We start from the raw sequence: 25070 nt of genomic DNA on the forward strand, positions 1-25070 counted from the left end.
GACAACTAAGATTCTTTCAGGTATCAGAGGCTCAGGTTGCCAACCAAACTAAGGTCAACACTGCGGCGTTGAAGGAAGGTCTGGCAGCTGCTTATGAAGGGAAGGTCTCCTGATGAGTAGATGCGTCTGGGGATGTACCACCTTCCACCAGCACAGTGCTCCGTGGGTCTCCTGGGCTGGAGCCCTCCAGCACACTCTGCTGGTGGAAGGTGGTACATCCCCAGATCCCAACAGAGGGGAAGATTTTTTCTTCCTTAGAATCGTACAGAAGTAAATACAATCTGGAAAACAAAAGTTCTAAATTTATCTTTTTTTCTTTTGGTGTTTTTTTTTTTCCTTTCATGAAAGGCAAGTGAGAAAAAAAATGTTACTTCCTAAGCCTTTGTTTCATGTAATACTTTGTTTAGCCACTAATAGGCACTAAAGTGTAGCAGTGTATTGTAACAATAATTTTTGGGACTGTGGGGACAAGCCAATTCATTGAGAAAACCCATGCACACAGCGAGAACTTGCAAAAACCATGCAGAAAAACCAAAGACAGGGATTTAAATCAAGAACCTTCTTGCTACAAGGCAGCAAAGCTACACTCTGCTCAGCTGTGCATTATTAGAATCTGTTTAGGACAACGGCAGAGCGTGTGCAAAGGGTTGCCACCTAGCCAGCCTTCCTTGGCATGTTTTACCTTCCTTCCTGTCACATTTTCAGGGCTGTGTTCTTAAATGCAGAAAGCCGTGAGAGATCAAATTGGCACTTGCATGTAAACTTTTCCAAGGCCTGAAGGAGGTTTTTCATATAATATACTGGAAACAACTATTAAAAAATAAATATCTTTAATTCTATTTTTTAAGTTAAAGCTTAATAGCATTCATTTAAATGGGGGAACAACCAGATCACATGCTTTTGCTCCACATACTGAGAGGTTCAGCTCACATATGAAACTAACACCTCTCTAACCTCAGATCTGCTCACATGTCTGTTAACTTATTTCCTTGTTATATAGCTAGGTATATATATATTTGAGATATATATAAAAAAAATACTTAACATAAAGTATCATGTGATTTCATCTGTATTATGTATAAACTTTAAATTGTAATAATACTTTTTAAAAACATTGACAAAACCATTGTTCCTCATGTGAGACAGTGGCTGATGTCATCAGGAAGTAACACCTTGAAAACCTGGTGCAGCGTGCAATGTTTACAGCTTTAAGAACAAACCACATTCAGACATTGAGTCATTTGTTAACAAGATAGCAGAAGAGACAGAAAGAAACATTGAATTGATACAGAGGGACTTCAATGTATTTGCTCCTAATACTGATGCTTACATCTACAGGTAAGTTACACTTTAACAAAAACATTATCAGATAAACAATAATTGTACATACTCTTTAACTAAAAATCTTTATCTTTGTCCTATATTTTTATAAATACAGTTTAAATTAGATTGTACTTTATTACCTCTTAATCCTACGTTTACTAACATTTAATATGTTTCTGAACAGCAACTTCAGAAAATACTGAATCTGACTTTGTCGTCAGAGTTGGTGATGAATTATTTACATGTTTCTTGCTTAAAGGTACAGTGGGGGATTTTAGAAATTTTTGAAAGACAGACCCTCTCCACTTAAAAAAATATTCAAATGCTGAACTCTGTACCCGCTCCCAATAGGGAACGCCCATTAAAATTATTGTGGACGATATCTTTTTTAAAGACCCTCCCTCTCCACTATAAAAAAAATGCAGGTTTAAGAGCATGCACCTGCCTCTTTCTCTGGGCGCTAATACAAACTTGCTTTCCAAAAGAAGATTTGCAGTGTTTCCATTATCTCAGAATCGCCACCGGTAAGAGAAAATGGGGACAAATACGTAGGATGGCTTTGCGTAAACATATCACCAGAATGATTGACAATTAGGAGGACCACTTATTTCGATGATCCCAATAAAAAAATTAAAAAAGAACATCCTCTAATATACCTTTAGGCTGCTTCACTAGAGCGCACACAAAAAATATTTGGAAGGAAATGTAAGGTTTAATGTCTTTCCCCTCAACATTTCTATCTTCATCAGTGATTGAACAGAAGACAAATGATTCAGTTGTCTTAAACTGTTATGTGGTGGACTATTACTACTGTAGACACACAGTGGAGTGGCTGAATGAGGGGGAAGCAGAAACATCCTCACATATAACTATATCACCACCGACTTCCGATTCTTCTCACCCAACATGTTCAAGCCAAGGCTGACATTCATTAGTTTTGTGGCCATTCATAGCTCGGTCCAGTATAGTTCAGTATCATTTTAACAATTCAATATCTCTCATTAAAAACTAAATTGTTACCATTACATTTCCATTCAGATGTAGCTTATAAACAAACATATTTACGGAATCATGGAAGTTATGGATTACCTAAATTCATCATGGAGATGCAACTTGTTAAAGGGAATAGATTTAGATAATTACATATCTAAAATAATATCTCATATTATATTTTTATTGGTATAAAGAGAATATCTATCTGGTTTTTATCTGTTTTAACACTATAAACTATAGAGGTTATTTTTTACAGCTGCATGTAAATGTCAATAAATTCACCTTGTAAGTTTATAACTTCTTATTTAAATTAACTAAAAAAATGTATAGTCTAGATTTGCTTTAAATCCATAATTAGTGTTTTCACCTAGAGGCACAGCTTTGACATCATGGGTCACTTACCTCTTGTCAGGAGCAGTGTGGGAGTTTGTGCTGCAGAACAATATCCAGGCAAGATGCAGGGCTTGGCACTTTATGTGCTGTTTTCATGGGAAATGATTTCATTTATTGTGTCTATACAGCATGTCTCTGCTATTTTTGAAAAAGAGCGCACATTAAAAAACCTATATTTATTTGTAAAACGCTGCTATATATATTTCTCCTCTCCCAACGTGTATCGTATGCCAGATTGAAGTTGTACAACTTTTATAACACCCACATTCCGCCAAAACATTTCTTATTGTGTATAATTAACTGCTTTCTTGTAATAAACTACTTTTTGTGATAAACTTCTTTTATTTATTTTTATAGGCCGGAGGATGTCCCGGGGCCATCATGAATATAGCAGACCAGGTGCCCTGCCATGGCTGAGACTTCATTCTCTTCAATGTGAGATTTATATTCTGCAAAGATCTACATAGATACATATTTAAGTCCTGATGTATCATAACTCCCTTAAATTTATGTTCCCATGATAATTATAAGTCAGTGTCAGACGCAGCTACAGTGTTATTGTTGTTTTCAGAGGAAATATATTCTTCAACATATATCTGATTGGTTTCACAGCAATGATGCTCCAGAAGAGAAGGAGTACCAGCCACCTTCCAGAAAGCTATGTTCAGCCTCAAGCCTCATAATTGTAAAGAAAACAAATGAAAACGAAGAAAGGATACTAACCGGTGGAAAGAAAATCAAATTGCCACACCTCACAATTGAAACATTTTTTGCAATTTTTTTAAAGAATAATTTGCATGAAAACATATTTTTCACATTTTCTTGACTTCTGATTATACTGATTATACTTTATTTTTACATTTTTGTACAGTTTTTGGATTTCTAATTCTTGATTTCAATAAAATATCTTTGTTCGCTGACAAAAATTATACAATTTGTCTTATTTTCTATTCAGTTAGGTCATATTATTGTGTGTCAATGCTAAATTTCAATAAATTGTTGTGATATTTCACTTGTAGATTATGAATATATGATTAACTAGAACTAGAGATGTAGTTAATTATTTCAATTGTTAAAAACCTGAGGTAAAACCAATTTAATGTTTTTAGTTCAATAATTATAACTATAATCTGCTTACTTACCAGGGTTTTGGGCCTTTTACATCCGGGTGGCTTCTGGACCGCCTGTTAAAATCCAGTTATTCCCACCAATTTAGTGACTTAGGCTAGGCTGAGCAGAGCTATTAATTGCCAACCAAAGAAATATTTGTCTCTGTTTATTTAAATGTCTCCAAAAGAAGGGTGAATCAGGCCTGAATGATAAACCATTCGCTGTACAAAGCACAAACAACCGCAAGTTAAACAATGATGTCTTTATTCTAATAATCCAGGATTACAGGGTAGTACAGTAATTTACTGGACAGGTACATGTTTCAGCAAAAAGTGGGGGTTTGTGTGTAAAGGTCCTTCACTGGCCAGGCGCAATTCACTGCTTTCCTCTTTTTAGCGATGTTGCATCACAAGAAAAACAACGGCTAAATCTTAGGAGAAAAGGTTTTGCCTTATTTGCATACGGTCTCCAATAATGTAAATCAGCATATTGTCTGGTCAGATTGGGCACCACTGTGCCAAAATCAAATTTCCGCCTAGCACACTGTTCACTGAAACCTTTCTGGAACAAACATTCTTTAACCTATTCAGTCCAAATTTGCTTGGGTTATAGTCAAGATGTGGATCTACAAAGTCTGAGGGTTCATCCAGAGTTTCAAATGGGGTTTCATGGTGTTTTGCAGTGTCTATTTTGGCAAGGCTAAATATTTTGCATTTGTTCTCTGTTTATTCAACTATAAATAAGACATGGTGACATTTAAAATAGTGGTTCCACCTGAAAAATATTCTTCAATGCCTTTCTGTCCTACAGATACAATCAATTGTATTTCCAATTAATAGTTTGGGAGCTGTACTTGTTTTAATTTACATATGTAATTTCAGGCAGACTTTGCTCCTAAGACCCTCAGGGCTTAAGAGGTTAAAAAACAATTGGAGCTCACTTTCTGACAGCTAGAATACAATCCCAGTTGCCTGGCCTACTGGAGCATGGTTGCAGAGGGTGTGGTTATTGGGTGATCTGTGGGTGTAACATTGATATGTCCTCAGTTCAGCACAAGCCAACACAGAAAGATACAAGACAAACAAAGCAGAGCACAAAAACTTTATAAATTGCCAAGGGTAATTTAAAGTCATCAGTATTTCTTTTTAACTTTGGAAGGAAGCCAGGGCCTTAAGTAAACCCATGCACACATAGTGAGAACTTGACTAAAACATGCCGAAAAACGAAGATTAGGATTTAAACCCAGAACCTTCTTGGTACAAGGCAGCAAAGCCAAACTCTGCACAGCTGGGCATTATTGGATCAGTTTATGACAACAGCAGAATGTGTGCAAAGGGTTGCCTCCTAGCTTGCCTTTTGGTACTCCCTTTGCCATTGACTTTCTTTTTTGCAAATTGTGGGCTTCCTGTCACATTCGTTTTGCTCTGAAAAACCAAAAGAGGTGAAGGGTTAAACAGGCACTTGCCAGCAAGCTTTTACAAGGCCTGCCTGCCGGAGGTTTTTCATATATTAGACTTAAAAAAAAGTAATAAGAAATAAATATCTATAATTTCAATTAATAAAAAAAAAATACTTATCAAAGCCACCTCAAAATTAAAGTTTAATAGCTTTACTCTAATTGGGGGCAACCATTTCACACATTCTGAAAACTGAGCTAACATACTGAAAAAAAAGAAGTATGAAACTAACACCTCTCCAACCTCAGATCTGCTCACGTCTGTTACTTGTTTTCTTATTTCCTTATTATATAAGTATGTATATTTTTCCCACATATTTGAACAACCTAAGTGTTACACACAATTGTAATTGAATTTAATCTGTTTTTCTAAATAAACTCTAAATTAGATTAATACTTTTTAAAATCATTTAATGAACCCAGTCACTGATGTGAGACAGAGGCTGATGTGATCAGGAAGTAACACCATGCAAAACTGATGCAGCATGCAATGTTTTCAGCTTCAAGTACAAAACACTTTCAGCCACCGAGTCTTTTGTTAACAAGATAGCAGAAGAGACAGAGAGAAACATTGGTCCGATACAGAGGGATTAAAATGTATTTACTCCTGATACTGATCATTACATCTACAGGTAAGTTAACGTTTAACAGAAACATTACAACCTGAATTAACAGTTATTCGACACATTTTTAAATTAACTAAAAAAACGAATTCTGAGAAATAAAAACCTTTGTATAACATACCCTAACCGTTTTTTCTTTTTTTTTTTTTTGCTGTTTAACTTGTTTTCTGAACAGTAACCCCAGGAAATACTGAATCTGTCTTCATTGTCAGTGATGGTGATGATGTCACTTTGCCTTGTGAAAATTTGATTGATGGTCAGAAGAACTGTGACAGAACCACTTGGAGCTTCATCAGGTCCATGCTAAAAGTGACATTGTTTGAAGATGGTCAGTTAAATGAAAAAAAAAAATCAGGGGGACTGAATGTTACTGCCAACTGTTCTCTAGTGATAAAGAATGTCACTATTAAGGACGTTGGTCGGTACGTCTGCCGACAGTTAACTGCAGGAAAAGGAGAGAACTCTTCTGTTCTCCTGTCTGTTTTTAAAAGTAAGTATTTATATGTTTCTTGCTTATTAGTATTTTGTAAGTGATGTAAGGTTTAATGTGTTTCCCCTCAATATTTCTATCTTCATCAGTGACTGAACAGAAGAGCAATGATTCAGTTGTCTTAAACTGTTCTGTGGTGGACTATAACTACCATAGACACAAAGTGGAGTGGCTGTATGAGGGGGAAGGAAACATATCCTCACATAACCATCAATCAATACCAGCTTTTCATTCTTTTGTGGCACTGACTGCTCCTTTTCATCAAAACTCACCACTTTATCGATCTAAATGTAAAGTTACAAATATTGATACTGGAAAAATTCAGCTGTTCACCTTTGGCCACCAGTCAAAAGTTCAGACCACAGGTAAGATGGAAAAGTGTTTTCTTTATCTCAGAAGCTTTTAGGATTGGATTTCTATAGGTTTTATTTTGTATAAAAATAAAAGGAAATGGATTTTTAATTGGGTTATTTACTACTGTTTATCAGTTAAAATACAACCTAGGCTTTGTCAGCACAATAGAAAAATATGAGTTTACCACTTTTTGAAAGAATACTTTTAATGAGCAGCAGAGCAAAGCAGCATTATCTTACAAAATACCTTTTTTATGATAGAATTCCAGCAGTTGTTGATAGCTTTATTACAGAGTCTTGAGAGCTGATACAACGAAATTAAAATCAACCAATAGTTTAATTAATCTAGCAAGTTGATGAAGAGCTGAGATTTGCACTGCCGACTGCTTATATTTGCACTGCCGACTGTTTATTCACAGTACCAATTGTTTACATATATATTTGCAATAACATACTTTAACTGTAATATGCAATTACCTTCCACTGCACTTTAATTTAGATAGCTTCTGTCCAAACTTTATTTATTCATTTTATAGTAAAACCCATCTGTATATTATCCTATTGTACGTAACTGTAAAAACCTGTTTTTCTAGTAATATCAACATGTATATTATATTCGGTACATATCCAGCTGTAAATTTAGTTCATAACACTAGTGATCTATAAATTATATTCATTATTAAAATGGTATTCATCTCTATACTCATTCAGTAGAAACCTATGTCCTGTATTTATGGAACCATTATTTATCCTGCACTTGCTGCTATTGCACTTCTGGTTAGACCTAAACTGCATTTCGTTGCCTTGTACCTGTACCTGTGTAATGACAATAAAGTTGATTCTAATCTAATCATTGCCATGGAAATGGTACGTCTAATAAAGTGCATTGCATTAGTCTGGACTATTGCTTTGAACTTTATTCAGGCATTAGCAACAAGCTCTCTCCCATCTGTAGTTAGTCCACAACACAGCGGCTCGTCTTTTAACATGGATCTGAAAAAATCAACACATTACACCATCGCTCCTCAATATATTATAGACATCCTTTGATCTAATCTCTGGTGAGTGATCTGAGGTCTAATAGTGTCTAAGACTTGGGTCAAAACCAGAGGGGACCGAGCCTTTTCTGTAGTTGGCAACAGCCTTTGGATACTTTGCCCCTCCATAAATGAACAGCCTCCACATTGTTTCAAGTCTAGTCTTACCCTCTTTTATACTTCGGCTTCTACCTCAGCATAATTGTGTTTTTCCCTGTGTCATTCTTATTCATTTATTAATTTTAAACTCTCACCACTCTTTTGTGTATATGTTGAGTTTTTTGTTTTGTTTTTATGTACAGCACATTGGAAAAAAATTTTGTTGTTGAATGTGCTAATAAGGTGGATTAGATGGAAATATGGAGAGAATGATCATAATGCCTGTATTTCTGTGTCCACAAAACTCTCCATCTTCTGCTGTCCAGACATTCTGAAGCTCCACCTTACCTAAGTCGGATAATTCAAAAGTGTTAATTTAAAAACGGCTGATCTACTGTTAGAGCAAGGGCATTGATAATGCAGGAACCTCTGCAGAAGAAAAACACAGGTTAATGACCACATTAATCTGACGGATGATGATTATGAATGTGAGTCACTAACATGATTTTATAGTTCAGTCCGAACCCAGAGAACAAAGTAGATTCCAGCCGGTCGGCTGACAACTAGACATTGCGGGCGCCCCTCAAAGAGTCCCAGATGCTGTAGTCCCAGAAGACGGAGAACAAGCAGGAGAAGAAGGAAGGCAGGATAATCCAGAGGGCAAAGGCAAAACTTGTGTCAAGTATGGGCTCAGGATTCAGAACCAGGAGATCAGAAGTCCGAAGAGGTCCCAAAGGGAAATCCAAGTCGGTGACAGAAAGCAGTTCAAAGTTCAGTAAACAGCCAGAATCAGGAGCAGTCTACAGACAGGTCAGGAAAATAGATCAGACAGGAACTAGCAGGTTCAGTGGTTAAGAGGCATAACAGGTCAAGATCAGGTAATCAGAAACACTCAGTTAACACTGGACTCACTCTCACCACTTTTTCACATCTATTCTGGCATTGATGACTGGTTAGAGGGCAGTTTAAATAGAGTTTAGAACAGGTGGATCAGATAAGCAATGAGAAACAGGATGAAATTAGACAGGCGAATGAAATTAGTAAATAAGCAAGTCATCAACACCAAGACCATGACACCTAATGCATCTATTCTGAGATCTATTCATACCAATATCGTAAGACAGGGTGTAATTTTAATAAAAGGCCCCTTTTACCTGTGCCAAGGGGTAATATTTACGGCCGATTTGTTTACCTGTTAGCAGGATTAACCCAAAGTTAAAAGTTGAAAAGTAAGAAAGGATTTTAAGGTTTTCCCAGAGATTCTCTTCATGCCAAGTAATAATCCATAAAATTTTGGTAATGATCCAGGTCATAATCCAGAGACAGAGTTTTTTTTAGAGGATTCATCATTAGATAGGGATATTTTGTGAAACAAGAAGTTCTCTCCCTTTATGGGGAGTGGCAGCCTAGTATGGGGATTGGCGGTTGGGTATTGAGCTTGGAATCCTGAGGTTCTGAGTTCAAGCCCGACTCCCATAGACTGCCACTCTGGGTTTCTAAGCAACACCTTTCACAACCGATTGCTCCACAATGGCAGCCCACTGCTCCCCAAGGGGATGGCCTATAGAGGTTAAATTCTCCAATGTGAGATCAATAAAAGGGTAGCAGTAGTGACATTCTAAATTATTGCACAAATCATGACTTTTTTACTTCACCCAAGGACATAACCAGAAACACACATAAATACAAGGAAATACTAGCCTGACATAGTCCTACTCAATTCTAGTCAGAATATGAGTCTGATACTGCTCCATAGAGCTGTGATTATGGGGCGTGTTTCGAACGAACCAGGAAAAAAAATGCCTCTGCACTCAATTGGATAGACCTACAACCAATAAGAGCAACGGAGTGCGTGACGTATGTTAAGCCAGGCACAGTTGTTGTCAACAAAAATCAAAGCGTGCAGTTGGACGCCTAGAATAAGAAGATGAGCCTTGATCGCGTTTCTCTGTTCCTCTTTTAAAATTAATTTGCTGTCGATATGTTCTAGAACAGACCTAATAGCAGGATCTACTCCCCTCAACTCTCCGGCGGCAGCCATTGTTGTTGTCACCCAAGCGCGCTTTGGTCACATGGTTGATTACATTACTGTTGATCATCTGTCCATCATCATATAAAGCACGCCCTGACAATTTGATTGGATCGCCAGAGAGTGGACGATCATACTTGCGCTACTATGGAGCAATGCCAGACCGACTTCCCAACCTCAAACCTTGTGGGCGGGACTAAGTTCGGAATGGCACCCAGGCTAAGGAAATACTGCTAACTTATGAGGAAAAACACTGGTTTGTCCCCTGGCTTTTGCATTCTTCCTTTTCCCTGCTTTGTGTGTTGTCAGGGCTTTTTTTTTACTTCATGATACAAATTACTGTAATACACCCTGCATATCAGATAGCACCGAAAGCGCAGGTTCTCAGCCCTCTTCGATTGAGTGAACCTTTGCAGACTTATGGTAAAAATGATCTGAGCTGTGGATGGCTCAGTTATAGTGCCAATTCTTATCAGCTCTTTGTCCGCTTTGGATTTTTTTGGATTAAGCAAACCATTGAGGACTTACAAAAAAAAAGATCCCCCGCCACAAGCACAAAAAACCGGACTTTCAAGACCTCTCTAGGAGTCATTGTCAATTATGCTGGTTAGCACCAGAGAAATCTGTAGTTGGAGGTCTGATGTATTTACTGTAAGCAGCATGGAGGTCCATTCTGCTAAGCACACTTTGTTCTTTTTAATTGTTGGAGTCATTTGGTCTCCATGGGCTATATGATTGGCCTATAAATAATGATTAGAGGTGTTATGAAACCATCTGCCCTCTATTTTCAAAATATGAATATTTTGATCTTCAAATGTGTGTTCTCTGTTGTTGAGGTGCAAGTCTAAAGCTGAATCCTACCAAGAGTCAATGGGTCTCCTATGCTGTGCACTGTGCTTGTGTAGTTGTTTGTTTTCTCCAATATAGGTGGCTGTACATTGCACTGCAGTGGATCCAAAAAAAACAACACTAGGTTTGGGTGTTCTTTGTTTAGATTGAACCAGTGTTTGTCTGAGTGTGATGTTAGCAGTGATGGGCAGTAGTACCAGCGTTGCTAACTTAACTGCATTCGTCAGTAGCATGGCTGTAACGTCACTGTGTTCTACATCAAATAGCTTTTCAGTAGTGAAGCTAGTTTTGTGGCCAAGTACCATGGTAGCACCCACTGAGGCTTAAAGCTCATTTTTCCCAGGCATTTCTAGACCTTAAATATATCTTTTATCCACTCCCAACACTGTATAGCAGGAGTATAGCAGCTTTTTAACTTTGTGTTCAATCATCTTGGTTTCCGCCCTAGACTATATAGAAAAAGATGCCTGCAAGTATCATCAAATGCAGCCAGTGTAGATATCAGATCAGCTGAATACAATATAGGAGGCAGAGGCAGAGCCATCTTCACATCCAGGACATCCAACTCAAAATTAAGGAAGGATGAATGAATGTTTAATGTAAGTAATTATGTTTTCCAGGTTTGCACTGGTGGCCAATTGTTGTTTCTGTCGCTTCAACAAGCATCTTAATATTCATTGTGATGTTCATCAAATGGAAGAAAACTAAAGGTCAGAACCTTCAAAAATTAAGCTTTTGCATAAATGTTTATCTGGTTGTAACTTGATTTCAAGTGAAAAACTATATTTATCTTATGTTTATGGCTCTTGATTGTGTGTATGATAATTATTGGTTTCTGCATTAGAAATGATTGATAAAAAGTACTGAAACTCTTTCATTACACCATGAAAGCTAAATTCTATCCCATTGCTTTTTCAGAATGTATGAATAGGAGTAAAGGGGACACGGTGAGTTTAAAAAAACTAAGTTTTTTTATATCTAAAAAATGAAATATCAGATGTGTGATGTAACTTCATCAATACATTTACATTAAACATGAAATTGACCAAGACCAAAAGCTTTGATGCTGCTTTTTCTGTATTTCTGGCAGGAACCAAACTTGAAGAGACTGCCTGAAGAGACAATTTTGGGTCCAGAACCCACAGAGGATATGGTAAAAGCCCAGTTAGACCAGTTCAAAACTCAACCACACTGTTAAATTCATCATTGCTCTAAATTTGACAGACAACCACCATTTTATTTTAGTTCAGTTAAACAGAGCCAATTTTCATCAAACGTCATCTTACGGAACTTTAAAGAGTCGTTGTAATCAAAGTATACAAACAGATCTGTTAAAAGTTTTCTATAGTATCAAAGGAAACCTAGCAGATTGCATCATCTATAAAATATAAAAAAATGTCTATGAAAAATTATTTTAAGCAAATGCAAGCATTTAATTATATTTAAAAATGTACTCTCTCGCTCTGTCTCTATAGATCTGTAATTTGACTCACTTAGAAACTGGGCAACCATTTTACACTGGATGCCCTTTCTAACACAACTGCATTCAAGTCCGTCTGTGTGTTAGCTTTTTGATATGACTTTTTTGTGTGCAGACTGATCCTGCAGGGGAAGTTTGCTATGCTTCAGTTTGCCACAGAACAGACAACGTAACACAAAATAATGTGAGTCGTTACTTTTTTTACTGGTAGAAAGATTGTATGTCATTTGTATTCCAACAAACTCTGGTGTGGTCTGTTTCTGGTATAAATACAAACTGGCAACCTAAGAAATGCAGAAAGCGAAAGTCCCTCTGGACTTACAAGCCACCGTAGTTCTAAATGTTCTAACAAAATCATATGTGATCCACTGTCTGTTGCTTAGCAATATAACAGACACAAAGCTTTGTCTCTTGTCTTTACTGCACAATGACTAAACAAAGTATTATCTCAACACACCCTTAATCAGAAAACCTGTCTAAAGTAGATATTTGCTTTAAATTTCATCTAAATCTTTAATGTTTAATTTGAACAAGAAGGGGCAGTGTGTAATTCTGACTTAGTGTTAAAGAGTTTAAGATTGGCCACACTCTTGAACACCACCCTTGGTAAATGTTGTTCTGTTTCCTTTTTTTTAGGTCAGTTGCACTGTTACCTACAGCACTGCAGACCTTTCCTCCACTAAAGATTCTGGTAATCAAGACGTTGTCTACTCCACAGTGAAACTTAAGGGGGAACATTTGACTTAGTTAATGTGTTCTTTTCAGAAATATTCAACTTAGTTTACAATAGGAGAATTAAGCAAATCAGTTCTACAGCTTAACTGGAACTTGGGCTGGATTCTGCTTTTAAGAAGTACTGAAAGATCCACATTTGTTTAATTGGTTTCCAGTACCTGGGTGAGAACCTAGACCCCTTCCCAGATGGTTTCCTGGTGATATTATTGTTTCATTATAAACACACTTGAAAATTAGTTCCTCCTTGTTACATAATGAGTTGTTGTGGAAGATCACAGAGGACTGGAAATTGTTAATAATGTCTTAAATAGTAGGCATAGCTTGTGAAAGCATCGTTCTAATAAACTGAACAGGAGACTGTGAGTTCTTGTTGTTTCAATGCTTATTGGACTTTTTATTAGTGTTAATATTTTTCTTTAAACATGGCAGTTTAAATATGAACCTGGGAACTTTAGAAATGGAGCTCAAAAAAGATTTTAAAATTGGGGCTGAATTAAGTGGTTCTCTTGCGGGTCGGGATAAACCAGTTTAGTGGTGCCAGAGTTAAGCATGGACTAGAACCTGGGCTACTTACAAACAAGTGCAAATGTGTAAGGACACATTAGACAAAGCAGATGTGAATCAGCCAGCAGTCGCCATGATAGTAAGGAAGGTGTTAGGGAGAGGAAGCAGGATGCCTCTTATCACCAGTTCAATTTGCAGAGGGACCTCATAATGTTCTTATCCACCACTAGGAGCCACTATTCTTTGTGTGACAGGATATATATGCACAGATCATCTTAAAGACTAAACAACAATAGACTTTTTCATGTACTCTCTGTGACACATGAAAATGTACACCCCTTTGTGGTGGAAAAAAACATTTTTCCCATCATTTCCATTTTTATCTTATTTTGAGACCTGATTGTGAGCTTGTTTTTTTGTTTTGTTTTTTTTATATAGCCAGAAAGTGTTCACTAAGGCAGTAAATCTGCCAGGTTCAACCTGAGACTGATTTTATTGATGCTTGAGAAGCTGCTTTCCGGTGTGAAATATTTTGGAAAGTGTGCCAGACTCCTTTAGGTTCAAGATTACTCATTATCCCTCTGTTTGTTCCAGTTTGTCTGGAACTTGTTTTTTGTTGAGTTGCCTGTCTGACCAGAACAGACATAGCATTGGCAAAGACTGTATCCGATCTGCAAGAATTAATCGGTACAGGCCGTGATCTGATTCTTGTTGACCTTTTTGTCTGATAACACTTTCTAATGTTTTGGCCCCTATAATGTAGAGCTTAAGCTGTTCATTGCGTGTGAGCTGATGTCCGAAAGACTGAAGGCTGTCTGGATTCAACACAGGAGCCTAGAGCTCATTTCCTACCCAGGGTAGTGTTCTTAATGTTAACCTTATGAGAGTTGAAGGGACAGAAGCTGGACAAAGGAGTGAGGAGCTATTTTAAGGTATTCAGAAGGAGCCATAGAGTAGAACCAAACAGGAAGGATAACAAATTTCAAGTTTTGCAGTGTTCAAAGCATTGTTCTCAAAAACAGCTGTCTGTGCTTAACTTTAAGTTGAAAAGGTGATATGTTTTTTTCCGCAATACAGAGGATATACCCAGAGTAAAAGATAAGTTCTGTTTTTTCCACCACATTGGTTTTGACTTCTTTAGTGTGGTTCTGAAAGAACTGGGTCCTTGCTTATGCTAAAGTTAGTGGCTTATAATTTATCTAACCTTTATTCTGAGTGGAGGATGTTTTACTCTTAAAAAGCAAATCTAGCAAAAGAGCCGTTTATAGTGCTTTTATAGTGTTACCATTTGTCATCCGTATCTGAGTTTTTTAATTTGGTTTAACACAATGAAAACATAGTAGAAATTTCTTTCATGAATCTATATTGTACCTAACATATATAAAATTGTAGTTGTGTTCATCTTTGGTAATTTAATATAAAACCTTTTTTATTAGCAAATTCTTTCAAACATGTCACTTCCCAAAGATTGACTAATAAATGGACCTAATCTAATCTAATGCCGCTTTTTGTAAGTTTTTCTCAGCAGCTGGTTTGACACAAGCTAGTTGAAATATGACACATGGTTGTTTCGACCACAGTAACAGCAGACCATTGCTGCTGCTGCTGCTGTTCTTGCAATGGTGCATAGTTAGCAAGCAACAAAATGAACCCATATTTCCAACCACTAAGCCACTTTTCACACTAGGTCTTTTGTAAGATTTTAAGATATCAGGAGGAAATAAGAGCTCATGAAGCAAAGAAACATATTAGAATAAGAAAACTTTACAAATGAACCACATACAGATTAACCTGTAAATAAAATACAATACAATAGTTAAATTCATGACTAAGATTTTGGAGATTTAGAACTTCAACAAAAGATATTTCTTTATTTTTCTGTGTATCAAGTAAATGTAATGGGATGATTGTAGAAGTGCTGGCTGCTGTTTGCAGGATGAAATGCACTCACACATGAAGTGGAGGCATCTTAGATGACTCCTCTTGATGTGGAGGAGAAGCTGCTTTACTCTGAGCCTCTCCAGAATGACTGAGATCCTTACCCTATCTTCTATTCCTAAGGGAGAGTCCAACCTGCAGAGAACAATTGTTATAGTACCGGATCTTGTTCTTTAGGTTACGATCCAGATTTAATGAGCATAGGTGAGGGAATGTAGACCTACCGGTGAATCAAGAGCTTCTCGTTTTCACTCACCTATTTCTTCCCAACAAGAGACCGGAGCAGCGCCCGCTTTATAGCAGTAGCTGCACCGATGCATCTATTGATCTCCCGCTCCATTCTCCCCTAACTCCTGAAGAGGACCCCAAGATATCTTGACTCCTCTACCTGATGCAGGAAATCTCCAACCTGAAGTGAACAAGCCACCATTTTCTAACATGTTGCTGTTTAAAATCCCTGATGAGGCTATCTCGGGGTTTGAAGACACTGACAGGGTCATTCAATTCAATTCAGTTCAGTTCTATAGCTCCAATTCACAAAACATGTCATCTCAAGGCACTTTACAGTTCACCAGATCATACAGTCAAATTGATTAAAAAGTTTTCTAAGAAAAACCAATCATACAGTCATACAGTATCACTTCCCAATACCAGGATTTGCCGCTACATTCACTTGCAGACAGTTACTTTTCCTTTCCATGACAGCTATTTTCTGGAGATGTACTTTATGTCAAAGTCCTTGTGGTGAAGGGTGGCATCTTGTGCTGGGAGGGACTGGTCCTTCTCTTGGATGTAACATGAAAATATTTAAAAGTAGTCCAGCAAGAAAATCCTTGAAAAGTTTAGGTTCTCCACCTTTTGTAGCTTTGGGTAAGAGATAAGAAGGTATAAGTAAGAAGAACATAAGCAAGCGGGGACAAAGGGAGAGGTGCGTCTCAGCAAGCAGACAGGCAGAAGTACTGAAGGGATCAGAAAAAGATAAATTAAATAAAATAGCACTTTTGGATAGAAGTGATTATTTATGGCCAGCAGGAGGTGCTACTGTAACCATCATTCATCTTAGCCTCACAAGAAATAACATTAAATATTGCAGAAATGTTGTTTAAATTTGGCGGGTTTTATCTCTCCATCAGCTACACTAACAATATAGCGCACTTATTTTCAGATGTTTATATCTCTTTCATATATTTTATAATGCTTAATGTATATAAATGGAAAACATTCACATTAGTAAAACATTTATAACACGATGTATGGATGGGTTGTCCTACTTTTCTGCCTTATCATGTAATAATTTCATGGATGAACAGCTTAGATTTAAACAGCGATTGATAAAAAAAAAAAAGAAACACACTGAGTAACAGCAGGATAGTGCAAATAAGAGTTGAGACTCCCTCTTGTGGTGAATTGAGATGTTAACCCCATTTAAACTTTTCAGAAAATACTTGGCAAAGTAATCATTTGCAGTATTCTCAGCAGAGTACAGGGTTGCAATGTTTTTCAATTTAAGAAGAACAACTCCCTTTTAAAGTCACTAAAGTCAGTTTATTACAGGTCTGCTCTTGTTTTATGCTAAAGGTAAGATTTGTTTAAGCTTATTTCAGGATAACAAAAAGGTTCACCCAGTACATAGTTTTCTGTTCCAGAATTTAGTGAAATTAAGTTGAAATGTGATGTCTGCTAAGACTGATATTTATTTTAAAAAGTTTTGTGGCTCTTTTCCCAGCAGTGTGAACTTAAAGTCAAAACTTATTGTGTTTATTTATTCATTTGAAATTCATATCCCTGTTATATCTATGCCCTTTGTGAAGCTGAAAAGAAAACAATACAAAATACTCTGTCATCCAATAATCTGTAAACTGAGGTCTACAAGCAGCTTAGGGAACTATGGATAGAAAAGTACTAATTACACACAGTAAGATTATAATACATATGCAACTTGTGTACAAAAAGTGCCTTTATATTTGTGCATAAAAAATAATCAGAAAATAAAACAGCTAAAAACCTACAAAACAAAGTGTCTTATAAGGGGAGCTTATAAGTGACTGTTTTAGTAGCAGTGTTGCTATCAGCCTGTGGCACACATGGCCTGATGCTCTCTGACTGAGTGTGCTATTTAAACTCTGCTGTTTGTGGTTTGTAGGTAAAACCATCATGTGAAGTCTGTTCGCATGCAAGATTCAGTAGGACTAGGTGGTGAGGGGGGGCTGTGGCATAGAGTAGATATGAGGCTGAGCAGTTTGTGAAACTGTCACCAAGACTGTGACAAGTTACAATAAAATAAGGAAGGAATGTATCTAATTTGTAGAAATAATATTCATGTAATTTGAGGAGCATCCTTCAAGTTGTGAACAGGTAGTCTAAAAAGAAACGTTTTGGTCATTGAGAAAGTTGGGATATTCTGAAGGGAAAAACCTTCAGAATGTAGCTCTGTGGTTTAGTTTTATAAATTTTTTTTTAAGCACCCGCATAGAGCCACATAGTTTGTATACTTAAATGGTAAACACTTTTCTTCCATATCATCATCAACAACACTAATATTAGGTTAGGTTCTGTGGTTTGTTGGTGAGAAAATGCTGTGCATGTTTCCACCAGAGGTGTATATTCAAATCTTTCTCCCTTATGCTTTTGAAAAACTGCCTTCTGCTGCTACCTTCAATAACTTACAAAGTTAGAATGTGAACTACCCATGCATGCAGGAATGACGCACACAGTGCAAAGCACTGAAAGGAAGTAACACCTCACAGACCTCACTGAGCACAAGGTTTCACCTTCATACGGAGGCCATTTTAGGTTTATTTTGACAGGAAAACAATAGAGACAAGAACAATGTCTGGATTTGGATGGATCATTGAGATTTTTTTCCTGATGCAGTTTCGTTTTACAGGTAGGACTAGTTTTGACTAGCTATAGTATTTCTGCTTGAAATGCTTGTAACTCTTGGAAATTTTGTTTGGGTTTTCTTTCCATAGCAGCATCAGAGAGGCAACCTTCCTCATTTTTTATCATTCGAGTGGGTGATGAAATCACCTTGCATTGTGACAATATAAGAAATTATCACAAAAACTGTGACAGGAGTACATGGACCTATGAAAACCCTTTGAAAATTGAGACACTTTTTCAACATGGCATGATTAACAAAGATGCAACAACTAAATCTAATAGAATAAGTATTACTGCAAACTGCTCTCTCGTTATAAGAAAAGTAACATTCCAAGATGCTGGTCTTTATACCTGCAAACATCTCATGTCAGCAAATGAAAATGCAAACGACTCTCAGAATACTCTGTCCGTTATTGGAGGTGAGTTTGAACATCCAACATCTCTTAGAATAAAATGATGACAGGTGATATCTGTCTTACAGTTAGAAGCTTCAATTCATGCTCTTTTGTTTCTTATTGTATACTCATGTTTGGCAGTACGTGAATGGAAGGAAAATGATGAAGTACACTTGGAGTGCTTTTTGCAGGAAAATAAATATTGCAATCATATAGTGGAGTGGCTGTTTGAAGTGACAATGTTATCAGGTAAAAAGATTAAAACATATTCCTGCTCAGCAACTGTGACATTTACATCGCTCATTCATCAAAAGTCTGACATCTATGAGTTACTAAAATGCAAAGTGACTGCAGAGGTTACTGCAGAGGTCCAAATGTTCACCTACAGTCCTCAGATCACAGGTGAGAAAGATGTTGAAAAAATGTATGAAAAAAATACAACCTCCAAGAAATAAATGAAACTAAACAGAAAATTTATCAACAACAGTATCTCTATCAGCAAAATCGGCAACAACTGATTTCGCATCAGTAAGAAGAAATTGGACAAATCCCAAAGTAAATACAACTTAAAACAAAAATGACTCATCAAAACAAGGTAGTATCCACATCTATAAGCCTATTTTAATTGTAAAATCAGATATTGTTTTCTCAATACAAAACATGGCTCTCTTTTTTTATTTCAGATTTTATTTATTTCTTAAGATGCATCATTGTGCCTGTAGGCTTGTCGGCTTTCCTATCAGTGGTCATTACAGTCAACATGTGGACAACAACTAGAGGTGAGAACATTCGCATGTCAACCTCAGGGCTGCCAACTTTTACCAAACCTTGGAGTGAGATTTTGAAAGAGTTTTGGACAGGCAACGCTTGTCAAGGTTAGAGTGAAAGGCCATGAGGGTAGGTTATTGTCATGATTTAATCTAAGGCTCGGACCCACATGCAGTGAAGCCAAACAGAGAGACACAAAGTAAAAGTTCAACGGGTTTTATTGAAATTTTTTTTGAGCTGGGTGCAGAGTTTCTCCGAACTCTGCTCAGCCGGAAACTGGAAGACAAGGGGAAGACAGAGTGTTAGATTCAGGCTCAGTGGCAAATATATAACATTCAAAAAGTCTCTGAGAACATCGTTGACCAAAGCCTGGAAACAGGCAGGAGCATTAGTTAATCCGAAAGGCATTACCAGGAATTCAAAGTGTCCAATGGGAGTTTTGAAGGCGGTTTTCCATTCGTCTCCCTTCCTGATGCGGAGAAGGTAGTAAGCGTTTCTGAGATCCAGCTTAATAAAAACAGTAGCTCCTTGGACAGATTCGAAGGCTGAAGACAACAGAGGCAAATGGTATTTGTTTTTCACAGTTATTTGGTTAAAACCTCTGTAATCTATACAGGTTCGCAGGGATCCATCCTTCTTTCCCATGAAGAAGAAACCCGCTCCAAGGGGAGAAGTTGAGGGCTCCCTCTCAGGCTTGCAGAAGTTGAAAAGGCGACTGCTGGGCAGAGGAGCTCCAGGAAGCAGTCTATGGCACAGTCGTATGGTCTGTGGGGAGGCAGAGAACAGGCTTTGGATTTACTGAATACCTGGGAGAGGTTGTGGTAGTCGGCAGGTACGGAAGAGAGATCAATGGAGTCTGACTCAATGGGTTCCTGAACCTGGAAACCTGGGGGAACAGCAGATCTGAGACAGTGCGAGTGACAATAAACAGACCATGAGTCCACATGTCTGTTGGTCCAGTTAATAGAGGGATTGTGAGCCTGGAGCCATTCAATGTTAAACCCAATGTTAAAGGAATAGTACACCCAAAACATGATTAGCCTTCATTTTCTACTCACCCCCATGCTGAACAACACTCTGGAGTACTTTTTTGATATCTCAAATGCATCTGGAGATCTGGGAGGCTTCTTGCTGTCTGCTGACATTCAAATAATGGAGGTCTATGGTGCCCGAGGCAGAAAGGTCCATAAAAGTACACAAAAAACGTGTCAATATTCCTCCATACTGCTCGTCCAATGTATTCCAAGTGTCCTGAGTGGGTAGAGTCCATAATTTACTCGAAACGAAGTCATTTAGAATGTTTTTAGAGCATAAACAGTAGTGTATAGGATTTCCTAAAAGCGCACTCACGAGTCTACGGAAAACGCGGCAGACCAAACCAGATGAAAGCGCGCATTCAGCGTCTGCTCTGCCGATAATGCAAGCGTAGAAGAAGAAATGTGCTGTTTACCTGTGCAAAGAAAGAAACAACGAAAGAAAAATGTCTGAGGACTTCAGTGTTGAGGAAAGGCATGAGTTCATTGCCGAGCTGAGTTAGCTGTTGGGAAAACAAAAAGGGAGATGTTCTCAATGTGGTTACCAGACACTGTAAGCTGCAGAGGTGTAGTCTGGTGAGTTATTTGGGGCAGATCTCTGCCATCCAAGGCAAAAACACGAAGAGGACTCTGTAGAGGAATACGCTCTATTCCCATCTGTTGAGCAAAAGTAGAATCAATGAGATTCTGTTCACAGCCAGAATCTATCAGAACCGATAAGGAGACAGCTCTATTATTTAGTTGAAAAAGATGCAGGAAGGAGTAGACGAGGTGAGGAGGGAGAAATCTTCTGCTCCACCAGTAGCCCTCTCTCTACTGGTGGACCCTGGCTTTTCCCAACAGAGGACAAGAGGCTACAAAATGGCCCACCTCACCACAATATAAGCAGAGCTTGGAAAGCATTCTGTGTTGCTTCTGCTCAGGGCTTAAACGAATGCTGCCTATCTGCATGGGTTCAGGTGGAGAAGGATTACCAGGCAGTCTGACAGGAAATTGTTTGCTGGAGGCTTGGTAGGAGCCATCTTGCTACTTTTCTACTTAGCATGGGCTTGAATTCGATTATCCAAGTGAATAGAGAGGTTTATTAAATCCTCGAGGGACTCAGGCTCATCTAAGATGGCTAATTCATCCTTGATAGATTCACAAGGTGCCTGAGAAAAAACCCCTTTCAGGGCTGCTTCGTTCCAGCCTAAGGCGGCTGCCTTAATACAGAAATCAATGGCGAATTCAGAAACAGATCTTTGACCTTGTTTAAAATTCAATAGTTCATGAGAGGTTAGAGTCTTGTCTATTTCATGGTTAAAAGTTACCTTGAATTCTTTAAGAAACTGATCAAAAGTGCAGTCATAGTTGGATGAGGAGGAGAATCTTACCTCTGCCCAATCCAAGGCTCGGTCTGTGAGATGTGAGATAATATACGATATCTTAGATGAATCTTGGAGAAACTTACTTGGAGCGTGATTGAATTGGATGATGCATTGCATTATAAATCCACAAAGCTTTTTGGGATCCCCATCGAACCTGGGGGGATTAGCCAGTTGACACTCTGAATGAGGAGGAGGACAAACAACCTGGTTAGCTTGCTGCGGGGCTAGCTCTCCGGCAGGGCTCGAAGCCTGGAGAGAAAAACGTACAGCCTCAGTTAGCGCTGTAACTCGGCGGTTTAATTCAGTCTGTTGATTACTCAGATCGAGGAAATAACTGTGGTGTTTCTGGATGACTGTTTGTTGAAGGTGAAGGGCTCTCTGAATGGCTTCTGCGGGGTCAGCGGTTTGGCCAGAGTGTTCTGTCATGATTTAATCTAAGGCTCGGACCCACATGCAGTGAAGCCAAACAGAGAGACACAAAGTAAAAGTTCAACGGGTTTTATTGAAATTGATATGAGCTCGGTGCAGAGTTTTTCTAAGCCGAAAACTGGAAGACGAGGGGAAGACAGACTGTTAGATTCAGGCTCAGTGGGAAGTTGTACTTGTTAATCTTGAAGGAGAGAATTTGTTGAGACTCACGTTTCCAGAGAAGTGGAGACTCTTTGACTCCAGTCTGGGTGTTAGTCTTTCAGAGTTTGTCTGATTCGGTGGAGGGTGGAACAGGGTTTACCCAGAACTCGGACGGTGAGGATTGAAGCAGACACTGGTTGCAACTCAGTTTTCCTATGGTACTTGAACGGGTTGTGGTAAGGATGATTTCCTTACTCAGAGAGAGATCCAAATCTCCTGTTTGGAATCGGTCACTCAATGTAAGACTCAGTTGATCCCTCTTGGGAGAGGCGGCCCGGAAAGGTCCAGTTTGCAGGAAGGCTTCCTGCCGAAAGACAAAAACAAACAAAGTGATTCTCCGGGAGACAAGCACTCAGTCAAACTCAATGGGATCTCAGCTTGGCTAGAGTACAAAAAACTAGGAATGCAAAAACTCAGATTAGACTCAGAATCAACAAGGCTCGGCTAGAGTACCCCAAACTGGCAAACATTCTGGCGTTGAGGTAGTGTTAACCAGCGGCTTAAGAGCAGTCCGGTGATGAGGTAACCGTTCGCAGGTGTGTGAGGAGGCGGACCGGAACCAAGCGCCTTCTGGTGGTGGAAGGGAAAACACAAAGACAAGACAAACAGACAAACACAAAAACTGGAGTCCTGACAGTTATTACTGGATTACTGGCACTAATGCAGGAACCTATGCAATTGACAATCCACTGTGAAAACTACACTGTGTTTGAATATTTGCTAATAGGGTAATGTCATGTTTGGCTTGATGTGCCGCGCCCACATGCAGAAACACACTCGGTAAACAGGTACCGTTTCAAGGGTTTTATTAAACCTTGGGTAAACAGATCACAAGGATAAATGCCAACCAAGAAAACAACAAGAGCAGGATTGTTGCCAGGTAACCAGTTTCGTCTTAGGAGGAAAGAGATTAGATTAGACCGCAGAGAGTTCTGGTGGAAAAACCTACCACTGAGCGTGGACACCGGACCGGGAGGGAAGCAGTGAGGACTCTGCGCTTGCCTGATGGTGATGTGACAGGCGTCAGCGTGACCAGAGAGCGGGGGATGTGGAGTAGTCCAAGCAGCACCGGGGAATCCGGAGTTCCAGAACCAGCGGGAGGAACCAGGGAGAAACGGGGGAAGCCAGGAACCCTGAGACAGGGTGACCAACTCTGACTGCTCCTGAGAGGACCTGGAGGGATCCGCCACAAGAGGAGACTAGGATTTACGAGAGAGAACCTGGGAGACACAAACACAGGCATATAAGCTATAGACAAGGTAAGTTTGGCAAGAGGCCGTGGCCGATCTGGCATACCGCAACGGTAACATTCTTGCTTCCTCCCGCTGTCTGTGCGCTGTTCAAATAGTGCGGGGCCGGTGCTGCTGTACCACCTGCAGGTGTGCGCGCCCCGCCCACCCGTCAAACGACAGACACCTGTGAAGGTAAACAGAGGAGATAGAACCAGCAGCAAGCTGCACGGCTCAGCAGGCCGAGTCCTGACAGGTAAGGATTAAACATCGTAAAGGTATTGAGGACAATCTTTTATTTCAGGGTGGATCATCTAAATAACTGGTCCACCTAAAAGTCAGTCATTCTGGTGATATGCTTACGTAAGGTCGTCCTTCGTGCTCGTCCCGTTAGCTATCTTTTCCTGTGCATACACACTTTGAACCATATATCTGTGGTGAGCTATGGTTTCAGACAGTCATTAAAGCTCACCTTTCTCACCGTGATTCTTGAAAATAGGCGAGGATCATAAGAGAAAAAGTGCCTACAAAGTGTATTATAAAAAAAAGAAGGGCCTCAGAAGAGGCAGATATATCTCGGACTGCTTTGCGCAGAGAGCTCTTTTCGCAAAGCATTGTGGGATTTGCTGTCAAAGGGGCTAGCTGTAACCATAGGCTTCCACTACCCTATAGCAGGGACTAATCACAAAGAGGGCACAGGTCCCGCATAGTGGACCGATGGGGAAGTGATCATCTGTCTTAACAGTAAGTTGACTATTTTCACTATAAAGTCCCCGTTCTATACGGTACCAGCCATTCAAAATGGCCCTTCCCTGTCAAACGCCATCTGAATGGCAGCCCACTTCCCTGCAACTCCCAGCAAAATCCTGTCCAAATCCCAACCACTGGGCGTCCATATTTTTTAAATCTAAAAAATATGTCTGAAACCTGTCTGATTCTGAAGGTTGGTCGTTAAAGCGGACCAAAGCACCAACCCGCTCCTCAACAATACCTCCTTAACGATCCACCCTTAACAATCATAGACAGGTTTCAGGTATTGCAGGAGACAATTCCCCCCTTTGTCGACAATCCCCCCCTTTAATGACCAACCTTCAGAATCATAGACAGGTTTCAGATATTACAGGCTAACAATGGAACCAAACGACCCACTCATCGTTTCCCATTTGCATGTTTGCAAGTAATACAAAGCCTTGTCTATATAAAGACTAAAACTCACTGCGGATCAAGACATTTGAATTAAGAAAGCTTCCTGGAGAGGTGGCGAAACATCTTCAAATCTTGGAAACCAAGTCCAGTGTATTTTTTTTTGGAACTTTTACGGAATGACTATGACCTGGATGACTGAGAATCTT

The 25070-nt window shown here is 38.9% G+C and overlaps 1 protein-coding gene across 1 annotated transcript; it reads left to right on the forward strand.

The window, feature by feature from the left end:
* The first annotated feature begins 5846 nt into the window (after nucleotides 1-5846).
* On the forward strand, nucleotides 5847-12982 carry LOC119795880. Its single transcript, XM_038304118.1, has 7 exons — nucleotides 5847-5907; nucleotides 6074-6388; nucleotides 6478-6753; nucleotides 11376-11465; nucleotides 11674-11702; nucleotides 11846-11908; nucleotides 12872-12982. Exons 1-7 carry the CDS (start codon nucleotides 5871-5873, stop codon nucleotides 12980-12982), a joined length of 921 nt encoding a protein of 306 aa, XP_038160046.1. The 5' UTR covers nucleotides 5847-5870.
* Nucleotides 12983-25070: the final 12088 nt, after the last annotated feature.

The sequence above is a fragment of the Cyprinodon tularosa genome, unplaced genomic scaffold (assembly GCF_016077235.1).
Source record: "Cyprinodon tularosa strain WSP-4 unplaced genomic scaffold, ASM1607723v1 ctg526, whole genome shotgun sequence".
NCBI classification, from domain to species: domain Eukaryota; kingdom Metazoa; phylum Chordata; class Actinopteri; order Cyprinodontiformes; family Cyprinodontidae; genus Cyprinodon; species Cyprinodon tularosa.

Excerpts from the sequence above, each read along its gene's own strand:
- LOC119795880 (XM_038304118.1), top strand. The coding sequence starts at position 5,871 with ATGTATTTACTCCTGATACTGATCATTACATCTACAG. Across the intron at positions 6,754-11,375 it reads GTCAAAAGTTCAGACCACAG|GTTTGCACTGGTGGCCAATT; the intron begins GTAAGATGGAAA and ends TATGTTTTCCAG. Across the intron at positions 11,703-11,845 it reads ATAGGAGTAAAGGGGACACG|GAACCAAACTTGAAGAGACT; the intron begins GTGAGTTTAAAA and ends TATTTCTGGCAG.